The sequence below is a fragment of the Schistocerca serialis genome, chromosome 3 (genome assembly GCF_023864345.2).
Source record: "Schistocerca serialis cubense isolate TAMUIC-IGC-003099 chromosome 3, iqSchSeri2.2, whole genome shotgun sequence".
Taxonomy (NCBI): Eukaryota; Metazoa; Arthropoda; class Insecta; order Orthoptera; family Acrididae; genus Schistocerca; species Schistocerca serialis.
Window position 1 is genome coordinate 826,237,061 of NC_064640.1, and position 15,995 is coordinate 826,253,055.

General features: G+C 38.4%; 1 protein-coding gene across 1 annotated transcript in view; it reads left to right on the forward strand.

Moving 5' to 3' along the window:
* Positions 1–15,995, forward strand: part of LOC126470784 (heat shock 70 kDa protein 14-like) — a 200,319-nt gene that overhangs the window by 160,565 nt on the left and 23,759 nt on the right. The window contains exons 6-7 of the mRNA XM_050098793.1: positions 1,070–1,328; positions 11,393–11,608. Coding sequence (XP_049954750.1) covers positions 1,070–1,328; positions 11,393–11,608 — 475 coding nt within the window. The remainder of the gene's footprint in view (positions 1–1,069; positions 1,329–11,392; positions 11,609–15,995) is intronic.

Sequence of the window (15,995 nt, forward strand, 5' to 3'; positions counted from 1 at the left end):
TCTATACACTATTGCCTGCCCCCCCTCCCGTTTCCAGGGAAGAGAATGTTTTTATCACTTATATGAATGATATTCCATAACAGAATATTTGTTTGTAACCTATATAAAATCAGGTCACAGATATCAGGATATTTAGACTCAAAACTAAAGAAAATCCACTTCCGAACAACACTGTCTTCCATGCTCATGTGCAGTCAGGTGTCTGCTTATATGAACATGGTCTCCTATATAACGGACTTGTAAGAACTTTACAGTTAGTTGACTAGTTTTTGAAGCGATTGTCTCTGAAGCTGGGCGTTTTGCATTGAAATGCAATTTTGACGTTATTTTTGAATAGACTCGTCATTGATTTTGAAGGATATTATTGCGTTTTACTTAATAACGTGTACACATTTTATGGAAGCTTTAATGCAGCTTGGAAGTCCATGTTCAAAAGAAATGGACTTGGCTGTCTTTTAATCTAGGTACCTTAAATATCCTGTTAAATCATTGGGTCTTATCAATTGGTATGAGCCTCTTATGGTGGCTGTGAACCAGCACGCAATTAAGTTTTGCCATTTCATTCCCCCCCCCCCCTTTTTGTCATCTCTGCCTTTTGTGGTGCTACAATAAATGCAGAACACCATGTATTAAGAGATACAGTCTAAATGTGTGTATTTTTAAACAGTGGAGACATTGGGCCATAGTGTGTAGATGGAGGGGGGGCGGGGAGGAGAGAGAGAGAGAGAGAGAGAGATTGAGATTGTCTACATCTGACAAAGGACTTAGTATTTTAGCTTACAGTGTCAAACAGTCTTCTTTCAGTGTGCCTGTTTGCCACCAAGCACCTCCCATATGTGGTGAGTAGTAATCTATCTTTTTGATATGTAATTATCAGTTCCCTTAATTCTACTATAGAGTTTCTTATTGGAACACATCAAAAACTGAGCAGTTGTTGTGGTGAAAAACTACTATAACAACCTTAACTGTTTGCTTTCCAATTTTTTAATAAAAGAAGGAAGACTGACTAGTGATACCATTATTCAATATGTGTGGGCCATTTAAACATAATACTTTCTTCTTATTGCAGGAAATGGAAGTTGGATCCAAATGATAGTCGGCGTGCTATGGCTAAATTGTACAATGCTGCAGAGCAGTGCAAACACATTTTGTCCACAATGAGTACAGCTCATTGTTTTATTGAGTCTTTGTGTGAAGGAACAGACTTTAGCTACAATGTTACAAGAGCACGATTTGAAAATTTGATTAGTGCAGCTGTGAAAATGTGCACTGCCCCCATAGAAGAAGCACTGAGCCAAGCAGGTATCGATTGCAGAGACATAAACAAGGTGAGTCATCTGGTAGAGTTACTACCATTTTACAACATTACCCTTTCTCCATCCCTTCCCCAGTCCCTCATACCCTTCCATGCCCCCAACCCTCCCATTTACCATTCCCTTTTGCACTGTGTAACAATTCTGAGTCAGGTGTTTCTTCTTGTGATAATGCTCATGTTCTATTTCTTATTTTTTATTTTATTTTATTATACTGTATTGCTCTTCTGTGTCAGTGATTCAAGGCTATGACAATAGCATCATACTTTCAGGTGAATTTTCAAGCTCTATGTCTACATATGTACTCGGCAAGCCATCTTATGGTGCATGACAGAAGGTACCTTGTACCAACACTAATCATTTCCTTTCCTGTCCACTTGCAAATAGAGCAAGGGAAAAAGCAACTGTCTACGTGCCTCCATATGAACTGTAATATCTCTTATCTTATTGTCATGGTCCTTAAGCAAAATGTACTACATTGATGGCAGTAGAATCATTCTTCAGTCAGCAGCAAATGCTGATACTCTGACTTTTCTCAATAGTATTTCACAAAAAGAATGTGGTCTTCCCTCCAGGGATTTCCATTTCAGTTCACGAAGCACCTTAGTAATAATCATTTGTTGATCGAACCTACTGGTAACAAACCAAGCAGCCTGCCTGTGAATTGCTTCGATGCTTCCTTTTATGCGACCTGGTGGGGATCCCAAACACTCGAGCAGTACTCAAGAATGAGTTGTACTAGTATTCTATACTTGGTCTCCTTTATGGATGAACCACACATTCCACACGATATTAGGCAAGTGTACTAGTTTCTTTGGCTCTTCATTGTATGTCACAGATGCAAGGTGGTGGTGGTGGTGGTGGTGGTGGTGATGATGATTTTACATTATTCTCCAGTTCTTTTCACTTACCTATGTATCCTGTTATCCTGTTAGGAAACACTGTGTGTGTGTGTGTGTGTGTGTGTGTGTGTGTGTGTGTGTGTGTGTGTGTGTGTGACAGACACCACGGTGCAGAATCTGCAGCTATGAAAAATTATATGTAAATTGAAGGGGGATAACTGCTGTCAGCTGCCGCAGGACGTTAAGTGGAATTGGTGGCGATGAGCGAAAATGTGTACCGGACCGAGACTCAAATCTGGGCTCTCCTGCATACTAGACAGGTGCAGTAACCACTGAACCATCCGGGACACAGTGTGAAATTTAAACTTCTGTGATTTCTCCAAATAAATGTAGGCAAATGCCAGAACGGTTCCCTTGAAAAGGATGTGGGCGATTTCGTTCCCGATACCTGCATACACTGAGCTCGTACTCTCACTTCCTTGTCATTGGTGGGCTATAAGACCCTAATCTTCACTTCTTCTTTTATTTACCATGAGTATTGCTGTCTAGTGTATACCAGCAGCAAGTGCAAGGCAAATAAATGAGAATATTAGTTCATATGTCTTAGCTGCTTCAGTTCAATTGTCAAGATTTTCAGCTCCGATTAGTCTGTCGCAAGCTGTGCTGCTGTATGTAAGAAAGCAAAATGAGTGAACTCTGGAAGCACTCAGTATTTTTAGATATGTTGGTCACAGAATATGGGAAGTAGGCAGAACTTAAGAGCTCTTTTTTTTTATAGTGCATTTTGCCTGGTCTCAAGTTGATTATGGTTGTCTGATGTGTCAGTATGCTCAGTCATTCTAGATGAAAACCTGTGAAGCAGTCAATCATGCGGAAATAGTGTTGGCCACCAAACCTTTTATGATCAGCTCCACTGTATGCTCTGAAGCTAGCAAACCACCTCTTGTAATTGCATAGCAGCTCATCATGGTGTGAGAAGATTATAAAGTTTCCTCAGTGCAGACGACACAGGCACACCATATCGTCGGTCACCCATTGACAGAAAAACACACTGAATAACAATTTGTGAACACGTATCGAGCCTTTGGAATACATAGAAGTCAGGGGAAGCTCATGGAGGCCAGACGGATTGAACTTTAAAATGGTAAGTAGGTTATTAGTAAATGTTACTACATGCGACATAAGAGGGTGAACCTTCCATCTACTAGCCACAATTACAAGAATTGTGCAATTGAACATCTCACAGACAAAGTTGTAATTGCTGCATGTGCCTTTAGAGTTGTTACCAATGCAGAATGTAAAATTTATTAATCAAACTCTAGAACCTGACCTAATCCATTCCCTGGAATGATTTATTGCTGTGCAGGAAGGGGTCATTTCATCCAAGCACTTAATGCAACACGTAGAGCATTTCAGAGAAGGATGACGACATATGACAATGATTGTGAGTGCTGCAGTACCAAGTGCTACAGTGGCTCTGACTCTGGTGCGTGTAGCTTTTATTCTTTTGAGGTGGAGAGCCAGTCATCAGCATAAAACACCAATACTCCAGGTTTTAGTAGACTAGATCCATAGAGCATAAGAGAGAGTGAGAGTATAACTTTGTAGTGTGAATGTAGAGTAGGTGTAAATTTAGGATTAAGAGAAAAGGAAGCACTGGGACAAGCCATGAAGGTTTAAATTGCCCGAAGTGAAAACAAGTGCAAAAAGAAGACTTCTAAGCAAATAGCAATAAGCAGCTTAGTAAGAAAGATTTGATGCCGTATCTAACACGTCAGCAACTTGCTAGTTGTTTTGGGTATAAAATTTATTTGTAATTTGTACAAACAAGTAGTGTGATATGAAAATGGTGCGTCTTGTTCGTGTGTGTGTGTGTGTGTGTGTGTGTGTGTGTGTGTGTGTGCGCGCGCGCGTGTGTAAGGGGGGGCGCTTGTAAAGTAGTATAACACAATATAGTTAGCCTTACTCAAATTCAAAGAAGCCATCGAGGCAACTATTTAATATCGGAAGAATTTTTTAATTAATATTGTATTTAACTTTTCTTGCAATATAAGACACACAGATAAATAACATTTACACTACCAGAAAAAAAACTTAAATAATGAATGTAAAGTACATTCTTTTTGAAGCATGCAGAAATTTTTTAGATCTTCACTAATTTGTCAGGTCCTTTCTCTCCTAAATTATTTCTTAATTTTGACCAAACAAGCCAGTAGGTGGAGAAGATCCTCTCAATGGATGCAGTGCTAGCAGGGCAAGAAAAGGGGCCTAATAAAGTAATTGTAAGAATGGGTTACATTTTGAATAAGTTAATAATAGGAATTTTAATTGAACTATCGTCAATGTGAAAAATAGAAAAAACAATAAAACCCACAAAAACTAAATTTGACCCACTGGGTTGGATTTTTTTTTTTTTTTTTTTTAATACCCAAGTTTATCTCAACTCTCATGTATGGCCATATTAGAGTAAATCTGAGCAGTGCATTGCCACAGCTATGAAAGCAGGCGAGCACGGGATGTTGTCACTGTAATAATTCAACAAGGCCAGTGCAGTGTTTTGATGTAGATTACCTTGTTGAATCAGTGAACTCAGCAGTACTGCATATACTAATGCAGCAAAGGGCAAGGCATTTGTCCAAACTGACAGTGGCAGTGGATTTTTTGGATACGTGACTGATAGTGCTGCATATGCATGAATGAATGGTGCACTGCTATTGACAATAAGTACAAGTAATTTTTGTAATGGATTTATTCTTAGTCTTGCAGCCGAATTGGGGCGACAGGGTTTTGCCAAATGAGGATACCACGTGGACCTGCCAATAAAAAGTCACTGGTTTGAGGCCACAGATGGACAACAGCTCTATACACTAAGTCCCTCCCCACAATTAGTCCCAATTTGCAGTGGACTACACCAGGTCATCTCCAGTAGCATGGCTGACCACTGCTCAGAGTGCAGCAGGTATCCACACTAGGCATCTTCACATGGTAGGCATCCCCTACTGTGACTCAGCTGGGTGTCAGCCGGGGCCACACAGCATCGTAAAGAACATGCTGCAAACGCTCGGGGCAAAAGCCGCATCAGTATTGTGTGGAATGTGAGCAGCCAGCACAGTGGAATTCAGTGGCCAGCTGGCCACTGATAGAGTCTATCGAGCAGCTGAGATGCCTCAATGTAAGAACTTGTTAGATTTGCAGCTGCCTTTCCCTGGAACCTCTCGGGCTCCCACCTCGCCTCCGTCGCCTGTTTGCACCGTGCTGGCTCGTAGCCACTCCACCCTGCACCAGGGAACACTGTAGTTAGCACACTGGATTCATATTCAGAAGGACCAGAATTCAAATCGACATCGAGCCATTCACATTTAGGGTTGTCATAGTCCCTCCCTCTCACCTTCTGAAATAGATATAGCATTTGCTGGGATTGTTCGTTACAGAAAAGCTTGTCCTATTTCCTTCCTCATTTTGATCATATCTGTGCTTGTGTTCTCTCTCTCTAATTACAATGAACGGTACATTGCAATCTATTATCTTCCTTTTCTTTTCTTTGTGGTTTTTGAGAAGGACATTGAGTGCTATTGCATCAGTTGTCACTTTGATTCCATACTAAACTGCAAGCACAAGGTTTCATTTCATATCGGTGTGATTCAAAGGAAGAATTACACAGTAATTAAATTTCCAGAGATTTCCATGAATTTTGCCTTTAAGCAGGCAAAATATCTGCTTGCCATCTTTTTCCAGGGCAATGATGTGGAGCACATTTGGTAATGCACAATTCATCAGTTGTCATTTATAGAGTCTACTTTTCACAAATTTTTAATCCTGAAAGTGGTTCTTCATGTCAGAAGGTGACACTGGCATTGACAGACAGTCTGTCACTCCCTTGCCATTCCTAAAGCAGTTGACCTGATCTTAAACATATTTTATGTTGGCATCTTCTATACTGTTGCTGTTTTCCCCAATCTGTAAGACATGGTGTATACGACCCGGGACAACCGGGAGATCTGGGAAAAACCCGGGAATTTGTTCATCTGGGAGAAAACCAGGAAAAACCAGGGAATTTTTTAGAATTCTGGAAATTTTTCGTTGTTTTAGTTTCCAGTTAAATTTGTGTAACTTTGACTGGTAAGAACCAATACTCTAACAAAGGATATTACTGTATCCCACTACTCCAGAATAATACTGCAGCATTAAAACATGAACGAGAGAAAAAATGAAAATAAAACTTAAATTGCAAAGGAAATGCACCATATAAATTAACACAGTGCACGTACAAGCGTCTGTCAACAGCAAAATGTGTTAAAGGCTGTAGGAAGACTATGCAATGCTTCATAACAACGAATTGCCTGCGATGAGTGTGACGACACAACTGTTTAAATTTGATTCATTTAAGTAGTTACGAGCGGGCTCGTGGACACGCGTATGAGTAATACCTTCTCCCGCTTCTGGCTACAGAAATGTGGCTGTTGGCTGTGCAAGCAGCAGTAGCAGCAACCAGCCACATGGGGTACCTGGAAAAAATTTACTGGCGCGCCCAAGCTGCCACATTCGAGCGTGCGCAGCAGTCCTGGATCTGGTGGAGGGGGGGGGGGGGGGGCGTCAAACAGTTGTATCTGAACCGGGCAACAGTTGTGGGGGGAGAGGGCAGATTCATATTCTTGAGGGGGAAAAAAGCTTTTACAAAGTACCTAGCATCCAGCGCACGTCGGTCTGTCGATTGTTCATATGAGTTTGAAATGCACCTCTGCTGGTTTTTGGACATTTTTGAACACATTCTAAGTTGATTTTTGAATGCGTGCATAGTGTACATGATATCTCTGCCAGGGGAATCCTCATCACATCTAGACATGAACTTTCCTCCAGACAAAACGGGACGGGGCTATACGAGCTGAGCGGAATAAAGCCGAACCGGTGAATGCCAACTGCTGCTTGTTTATGTGGTTGATTTGGTTTGCAAATGTTCAGCGTTGTTATAATTACTAGCGAAATCCATAGATTCAGATTAGCAGAGTTGAAATAAATGACTAACAGGAATAACAGGTAAGAAAGTTTATGTATTACCTTCTCGGTGTATCCAAGAAAGTGAATTTTGACGGAAAATTTTTGGCCACATCACTACATTAGACAGGGCCAGTTGTAGTCACGAGCTAGCAGCTGCTTAAGTTCCATTCTGGGAGTAGTGCGGAAAATGCATTGTACGAACACATACTAACACCTAACCGGAGAATAATCGCTGGATAACTAAACCAGTGATTGTGGCAGGGTTAGTAAAGTTAAACGGAGAATGAGTTTTGACAGTAGTAGGAATAGTTACAGAGTTAGTGATGACAAGATTGTTTGTTAGTACGAGGAAGGAGAAGAAATGGGGACATCACACAAATTATGGAAGAATATGACGATTCCAAATTCATAAAAAAATTTTATTCTCGTGCATGAAACTGGAGCATATGAATGAAATTTGAAACTAGTTCCTAACATAAAGCTTTTTGATTGTAGTAGGAAAATAGATATTTTGTGTTGCTACTTTGTGAATTATATTGCTGTAATATAAAAATGATCATTATTGCCAAAACAGTCTTCCTTATTTGGTGTGTGTTACAATTGCTGCAGTATTGGAATGGCCTATTTTGTTTTATCCAGGAAACAGTGACAAAACAGATGTAGTTAGATTGAGAAACCACACCATTCTTGGGTACTATTTGTATTAACAGCTTTTTCAGTATTAGACGACATTTCGATTTATCATGTAGCAAAATGTTTGACAAACTTTGATGAGGTAATAGCTCTTTCGCAGAAAGGAAAGCACACCATGTAAAGCTGTAGCAAGATTAGAGAGAAAAATCACTAGGACTTAAGGATTGAAGTAATGTGTACTGTCTTGCATGTCTCTTGTCTTTACTGGTTTTAGGTATCCTATATTTAATTTTATGTCACACAGAAGAGCAAGTTATTAGCTAATAGGTAATAAAGAGTCCTGATTTTGTGAATAGTCCTCGTTCTCCTGGTTACAAATAATCCCATCCAGTATTAATTGCATGTTTTTTAAAAATAAGAGGGGCAGAATATCAAACTGACTGACTGGGAGAAGGAGAGACACTACAGGAATTTTAATTTCCACAGTCCTGAAATAGTTTGATGGGATCCGTTACAAAATATACACCTTTGAGTTACACAGAGCGAAATACAGTGATCTGTGGTATAAGAATGTTGTTTGAAGAGGCGTGGCACTGCAGTTCGGCACACTTAAGACCAAATAACATCTCTTACATTTCCTCTCAGATATATGTTTTATGTATCAGACTCTTCAGAAAGATGTGCGCTACAAAATGAACTTTTTTGAAAAATTTTTTTTTTTATGTGTGCAGAGCAGTCTGAGCTATAGTGGAGGGTCTCTACGTGACACGTGTTTACGTTTAGTGATTTTTGTGTTTCCTCTTCGTTTACTGCTCTCACGTCAAATGAAAACAAGACAGATTTCTGTGGTTGGGAGCTATCAAGTGAATTAAAATACATTCACATAATTATGGTAGGCCAAAATGTGTTACTAGTTTCAGAATTTATTTTATTTCCACCTTTCTGACAGTCAAGCATTAATCACCTTGCAGAACAGTGTAGTTATTTTTGTCGGTTTTCTAAAGAAATTTGGCTTTTATTAAGCTTTCCTGCTGAGGCAGTAAATTTGACACGCAGTGTTTAATTCCACTCCATTGGCTAGTTTCAACTGTCCACTGCATTTCAAGTGCACGATTCCATCTTCTAGCACGTACGGAATTATGCCATAATAAAGATCCAAACATGAGATAATACAGTACTGGTACTCCAAGAAAATTTACATCCTGAAAACCACACTGAAAAGCTTAATATGAGGTTGAGGCCTACATCATTGGGAATCTGGACATGCGAATGTGCGCTTTAAGTCAAACTATGCTTTTTAGTATGGTTCACGAACTTCCGATGCTCTTGGTGTGTCCTCTGATGTCTTGTTTCTCTTATGACATAATGTAAGAAAGATCTTTTAATGTTTTAAATGTACGAACATACGGGCTTCCTACGTCACCGTAGCTGTGCAAGCATGGTGACGCCTCTTATCTGGTGCTCTCTGGCAACTGCTGAAATGAATCTATTTTTAACAGGTCGCAGGAAAATATTGAGAATTGCGGTTCGAAAAGCGATATTTTCAAAGTAAATTTCCTTTTACGCAAAAGGAACTATGTGCAAGAATGTACAATGAATTTCTTAAATCGCAGAGTGTTTGCTCTCATTTAAAAATCAACTCCTTGATGACGAGCCATTTAGAAGAATTTTGAGCCCAGAAGATCAGAGATTTATGTCGGTATTAAAAATTTTACTGGCGTATTTGTGTGATGTATCTTAAAGTGGAACATGCACTGAACAGATCAACATTATATGTGAAAGCTTAGCTTCTCCTGTAGCTTATTAATATTCGAGACAAATATTCTATGTGAAAGCTTTGCTTTTCGTGTAGCAACACTATGGATATTAACTTAAGCCATCAACTTTTTCTTTGGTGGAATTCGAATTTATACTTTCTTAATACAAAAATATGCAGCATACATGTTGCTGCCCATCAAAGATCTTCCGAGAACGTGTTTTTTTCCCCCTGAGTTTCATTTTGTAAAGTGCTGAGAAATTCTATGCTGCTGTATAAAACCATATCCGTTCAAAGGATTGACAAGTTTTACAGTTCTGACGGAAAGTATAATGTCACTTAACAGGGAAAAAGTGTATTTTCACACGGGAGAAAATGTATTTTTCACTGGGAGATCCAGGAATTTTTTCTCCTTGTCCCCGTATACACCCTGTAAGAGATCTGTGTGTTCCATAATTGTTCTATTCCAATGTTATAAGACTTATTCCACTGTCTACAGTAGATACCCTGTGGAGAGTTTGCTGTGTGAATGCCATGACATATATCAAAATGGTCATGTGCACTGATGTACATCCAGCACACATTGACACTCATATAAAGGAAAATTGGCTGCTCTTTTGGCTAGGCCATGTACCTTTTGTAGCTCATACAGTATATTCTGTATATTGTGTCTTTTGTGATGTACGTAGATTGCTGGGCTTCGTTTAGAAGGAAGATATCAACTCAAACTAACATTTATTTGTCTTGTAAAGTAGTTTTTTCTGTCAGATTTATACCTTTTGTGTTTATATTTTGAGATGTCTTACACATGAAGCTGTTCTCATCCTTATTGGTAACAGGTATAGTTGATTTGAAATAAATTTGTGATTGACTGTTCAGTGAGTCAATGGGGAAGAGGCATCATACAATTGTTGTTCTTTGTTGCACTGCACATGCTTATTGTGATGCTGTCTCTAGAGAGCATGAGGATTTATAAGTGATACCATACTGCAAATTGTCTAGCATTGCTGCTGCTCCTCCATTGACTCACTTGTGAAACACAAAGCTGTTTCTGTCAAACAAAGTGTGCTACTTTACATATCATTTCACCTCTGTTATGATCTCTTCAAATACTAGTGTCTCCGTTTTCTTGTAATGAAGACGAAATACAAATTGAAGCAAACCGTTCTCTTATTTTTGTACAGCAAGTAAATGAATGATCTCTCATCATCCATTTGCACTTTTTGTACATCATCCACCTTTAATATACGTCCATGATTCTGCCTGAGATTTTGTATAATGTTTGTATGAGATTTGTCTTAGTGGATGGCGCGCTATTGTTTTCCAACATTTGTATACAAGAATTCGTTTCCTGACGGATGCATCATTGTAGCACCTGGTTATTGAAATATATTGTTCTGCATCAGTTTTGGGACAGAATGATCCATAAAGTGAAACAGCATGACTCTGTTATAGTTATGCTAAATAGCTTACAAATTACTGACAGATTGCTACTTACCGTAAGCATTGTGGCCCGAGATGCTGGAAATGGTGGCTGTGTGTGTGTGTGTGTGTGTGCTGTGGCCAAAAGCTATAAGTGAGTGTCTTTTAATTGTGTTGTCTGCAACTTGTTGTTTCTTCTTCACAGTAAGTAGCAATCTGTCTTTTCCTACATTGCTGATATTCTTTTCTGGAGTTTCCATTGTTTGATTACACATCACTGAATTGTTTAAGAATTACTATATTGACCAGAGTAAGATTTATGTTTCTAGTTACATAAGCTCCCTCTTGGATGTCTATTTAACTTTCCAGACCTTTTCTTATTTCTACTAATGTTATGAGTGTACTACAGAATTCTGAAATATTTCTTTTAGGTGCTCCTGTGCGGTGGATCTGCGAAAATCCCGATAATTCAGCAATCTGTCTCAGAAATGTTTCCCAATTCAGAGTTATTATGTAGTGTAAATCCTGATGAACTGATTGCCCTGGGTGCTGCGAAGCATGGTAGTTATCTGAAAGAACCATTTGACCCAGGTTGTGATCATCTATCATATGATATCCCAGTTGTAACAAAATCAATTTTTATGAAGGTAAGGAACTCAGTTAGTGTAGTTCTGATTTAGTCCTATATCATCACATGATCTCCTTGTGAAGATCAGCAGTTAGGAACTTCTTGAGTGGCTTTGAATGGTTGGTGTGCGTAAATACTTTTATTATTATTATTTCTTTACTTTCTCAGACGTTAAGTCTGGTTAAAAATGGGACGTGACGCGGACCTTGATCAAGTGTCACTTCCTTTTAACTGTACGGTGTATGTTATATTGCATTTAGGAACTTTCGGGTAATTGAACATGTATAAATAATTACGGATTTATGTAATTGTATATATAAGTTTGGATGTAGCTGTATTGTATTGATGTAATGGTGGATATTGTGTGGTATGACTCCTGTAGTTGATAATATAATTGGTATGATGTCAACTTTATTCTGATGCCACATGTCCTTGACTTCCTCAGCCAGTTGGATGTATTTTTCAATTTTCTCTCCGGTTTTCTTTCGTATATTTGTTGTATTGGGTATGGATATTTCAATTAGTTGTGTTACTTTCTTCTTTTAGTGGTGAGTATGATGTCAGGTTTGTTATGTGTTGTTGTTTTGTCTGTTGTAATGGTTCTGTTCCAATATAATTTGTATTCATCATTCTCCAGTACATTTTGTGGTGCATACTTGTATGTGGGAACGTGTTGTTTTATAAGTTTATGTTGTAAGGCAAGCTGTTGATGTATTATTTTTGCTACATTGTCATGTCTTCTGGGGTATTCTGTATTTGCTAGTATTTTACATCCACTTGTGATGTGATCTACTGTTTCTATTTGTTGTTTGCAAAGTCTGCATTTATCTGTTGTGGTATTGGGATCTTTAATAATATGCTTGCTGTAATATCTGGTGTTTATTGTTTGATCCTGTATTGCAATCATGAATCCTTCCGTCTCACTGTATATATTGCCTTTTCTTAGCCATGTGTTGGATGCGTCTTGATCGATGTGTGGCTGTGTTAGATGATACGGGTGCTTGCCATGTAGTGTTTTCTATTTCCAATTTACTTTCTTCGTATCTGCTGATGTTACATGATCTAAAGGGTTGTAAAGGTGGTTATGAAATTGCAGTGGTGTAGCCGATGTATTTATGTGAGTGATTGCTTTGTGTATTTTGCTAGTTTCTGCTCGTTCTAGAAAGAATTTTCTTAAATTGTCTACCTGTCCATAATGTAGGTTTTTTATGTCGATGAATCCCCTTCCTCCTTCCTTTCTGCTTAATGTGAATCTTTCTGTTGCTGAATGTATGTGATGTATTCTATATTTGTGGCATTGTGAACATGTAAGTGTATTGAGTCCTTCTAGGTCTGTGTTACTCCATTTCACTACTCCAAATGAGTAGGTCAATATTGGTATAGCATAAGTATTTATAGCTTTTGTCTTGTTTCTTGCTGTTAATTCTGTTTTCAGTATTTTTGTTAGCCTTTGTCTATATTTTTCTTTTAGTTGTTCTTTAATATTTGTATTATCTATTCCTATTTTTTGTCTGTATCCTAGATATTTATAGGCATCTGTTTTTTCCATCGCTTCTATGGAGTCACTGTGGTTTTTCAATATGTAATCTTCTTGTTTAGTGTGTTTTCCCTTGACTATGCTATTTTTCTTACATTTATCTGTTCCAAAAGCCATATTTATATCATTGCTGAATACTTCTGTTATCTTTAGTAATTGTTTGAGTTGTTGATTGGTTGCTGACAGTAGTTTTAGATTATCCATGTATAGCAAATGTGTGATTTTGTGTGGGTATGTTCCAGTAATATTATATCCATAATTTGTATTATTTAGCATGTTGGATAGTGGGTTCAGAGCAAGACAGAACCAGAAAGGACTTAATGAGTCTCCTTGGTATATTCCACGCTTAATCTGTATTGGCTGTGATGTGACGTTATCTGAATTTGTTTGAATATTAAGTGTGGTTTTCCAGTTTTTCATTACTATGTTTAGAAACTGTATCAATTTAGGATCTACTTTGTATATTTCCAATATCTGTAGTAACCATGAGTGTGGTACACTATCAAAGGCTTTTTGGTAATCAATGTATGCGTAGTGTAGCGACCTTTGTTTAGTTTTAGCTTGATATGTCACCTCTGTATCTATTATCAGTTGCTCTTTACATACTCGTGCTCCTTTGCAGCAGCCTTTTTGTTCTTCATTTATAATTTTGTTCTGTGTTGTATGTGTCATTAATTTCTGTGTAATGACTGAAGTTAATATTTTGTAGATTGTTGGTAGGCATGTTATGGGGCGATATTTACCTGGGTTTGCTGTGTCTGCTTGATCTTTATGTTTCAGATAAGTTATTCCATGTGCAAGTGTATCAGGGAATGTGTATGGATCTGCAATGTAACTGTTAAATAATTTAGTTAGGTGGGAATGTGTTGAGGTGAACTTCTTTAGCCAGTAATTTGCTATTTTATCATTTCCAGGGGATTTCCAATTGTGTGTAGAATTAATTGCTTGGGTGACTTCATGTTGCAAAATTATCACTTCAGGCACTTGTGGTATCATCTTGTATGTGTCTGTTTCTGCTTGTATCCATCGTGCATGCCTGTTATGTTGTACCGGGTTTGACCGTATGTTGCTCCAGAAGTGTTCCATGTCTGTTATGTTTGGTGGATTGTCTATTTTAATGTGTGTGTTATCTATTGTCTGGTAAAATTTCTTTTGGTTTGTGTTGAACGTTTGGTTTTGTTTCCTTCTATTTTCCGTTTTTTTGTATCTTCTAAGTCGTTTGGCCAATGCTTGTAATTTCTGCTTCTTTTCATCTAATTGCTCTATTGCTTCTTGTTGTGAGATTTTACCTAACCTTTTTCGTTTTTTGTCTGATATTTCATTTCTTATAAATTGTGTTAGCTGTCCGATGTCTTTTCTCAGTTTTTCTATTCTGATCTGTAGCCTGTGTTGCCATGCTGATTTTGTGGGTTTCTTCTGTGTATTGGTTTGTTCTGATCTCTGCCTAGTGTGTATATTTAGTGTAGTGAGTGCTCCTATATAAACCAGTAGTTGTAACTCTTCCATAGTTGTATTTTCATTTATTGTGTTGTGTATGATTTTGTTGATAGTTTTTATTGTTGTTTCGACTTGTGGGTTATTTGGCGGTCTATGCAAGAATGGTCTGATGTCTGTATTTGTGTCTTTGTATTCTATATATGTCAGCTGAAATTTCTCTTCTATATCTAACACGTGTGTCTCTTTGTGTTCTATTTGTGCTTGTTCTGGTGGCTGTCTTAAGATTTCGTTTTCCTCTGATTGTTTAATTGATGCGTGTTGGTCTTTGTTTGTTTGCTCTGGCTTTTGTTGAAGTTTGGAGAACAAACCTTCACCAAGGAGTCAAAAAGTATATTGCTCCCTCCTACGAATATCTCGCGAAGAGACCATGAGGATAAAATCAGAGAGATTAGAGCCCACACAGAGGCATACTGACAATCTTTCTTTCCACGAACAATAAGAGACTGGAATGGACGGGAGAACCCGATAGAGGTACTCAAGGTACCCCCCGCCACACACAATCAGGTGTCTTGCAGAGTATGGATGTAGATGTAGATATTACTATATAACTAATTCCTTGAATATAATAGAGGGAAACATTCCACGTGGGAAAAATATATTTAAAAACAAAGATGATGTGACTTACCAAACGAAAGCGCTGGCACGTCGATAGACACACAAACATGCACACAAAATTCTAGCTTTCGCAACCAGCGGTTGCTTCATCAGGAAAGAGGGAAGGAGAGGGAAAGACGAAAGGATGTGGGTTTTAAGGGAGAGGGTAAGGAGTCATTCCAATCCCAGGAGCGGAAAGATTTACCTTAGGGGGAAAAAAAGGACAGGCACACACTCGCGCACACACACACATATCCATCCGCACATACACAGTCACAAAACTGTGACACTGTGTATGTGCGGGTGGATATGTGTGTGTGTGTGCGCGCGCGCGCGCGCGAGTGTATACCCCTTTTTTCCCCCTAAGGTAAGTCTTTCCGCTCCCGGGATTGGAATGACTCCTTACCCTCTCCCTTAAAACCCACATCCTTTCGTCTTTCCCTCTCCTTCCCTCTTTCCCGACGAAGCAACCGCTGGTTGCGAAAGCTAGAATTTTGTGTGCATGTTTGTGTTTGTTTGTGTGTCTATCGACGTGCCAGCGCTTTCGTTTGGTAAGTCACATCATCTTTGTTTTTAAATATAACTAATTCCTTGATGTGATAACAATCCATTTTTATATTTCAAGAAGAAAACTTAAGTTCACATTGTCATAAACAAGGGTATTTCATATAAGGAGGTAAAAAGCTAATAATTATAGTGGAAAACTAGTTGAAATGGAATTGTTGAAATTTACATCACATAAAGAACTTAAACTTTAGGATTAAAGACCACTCGATGA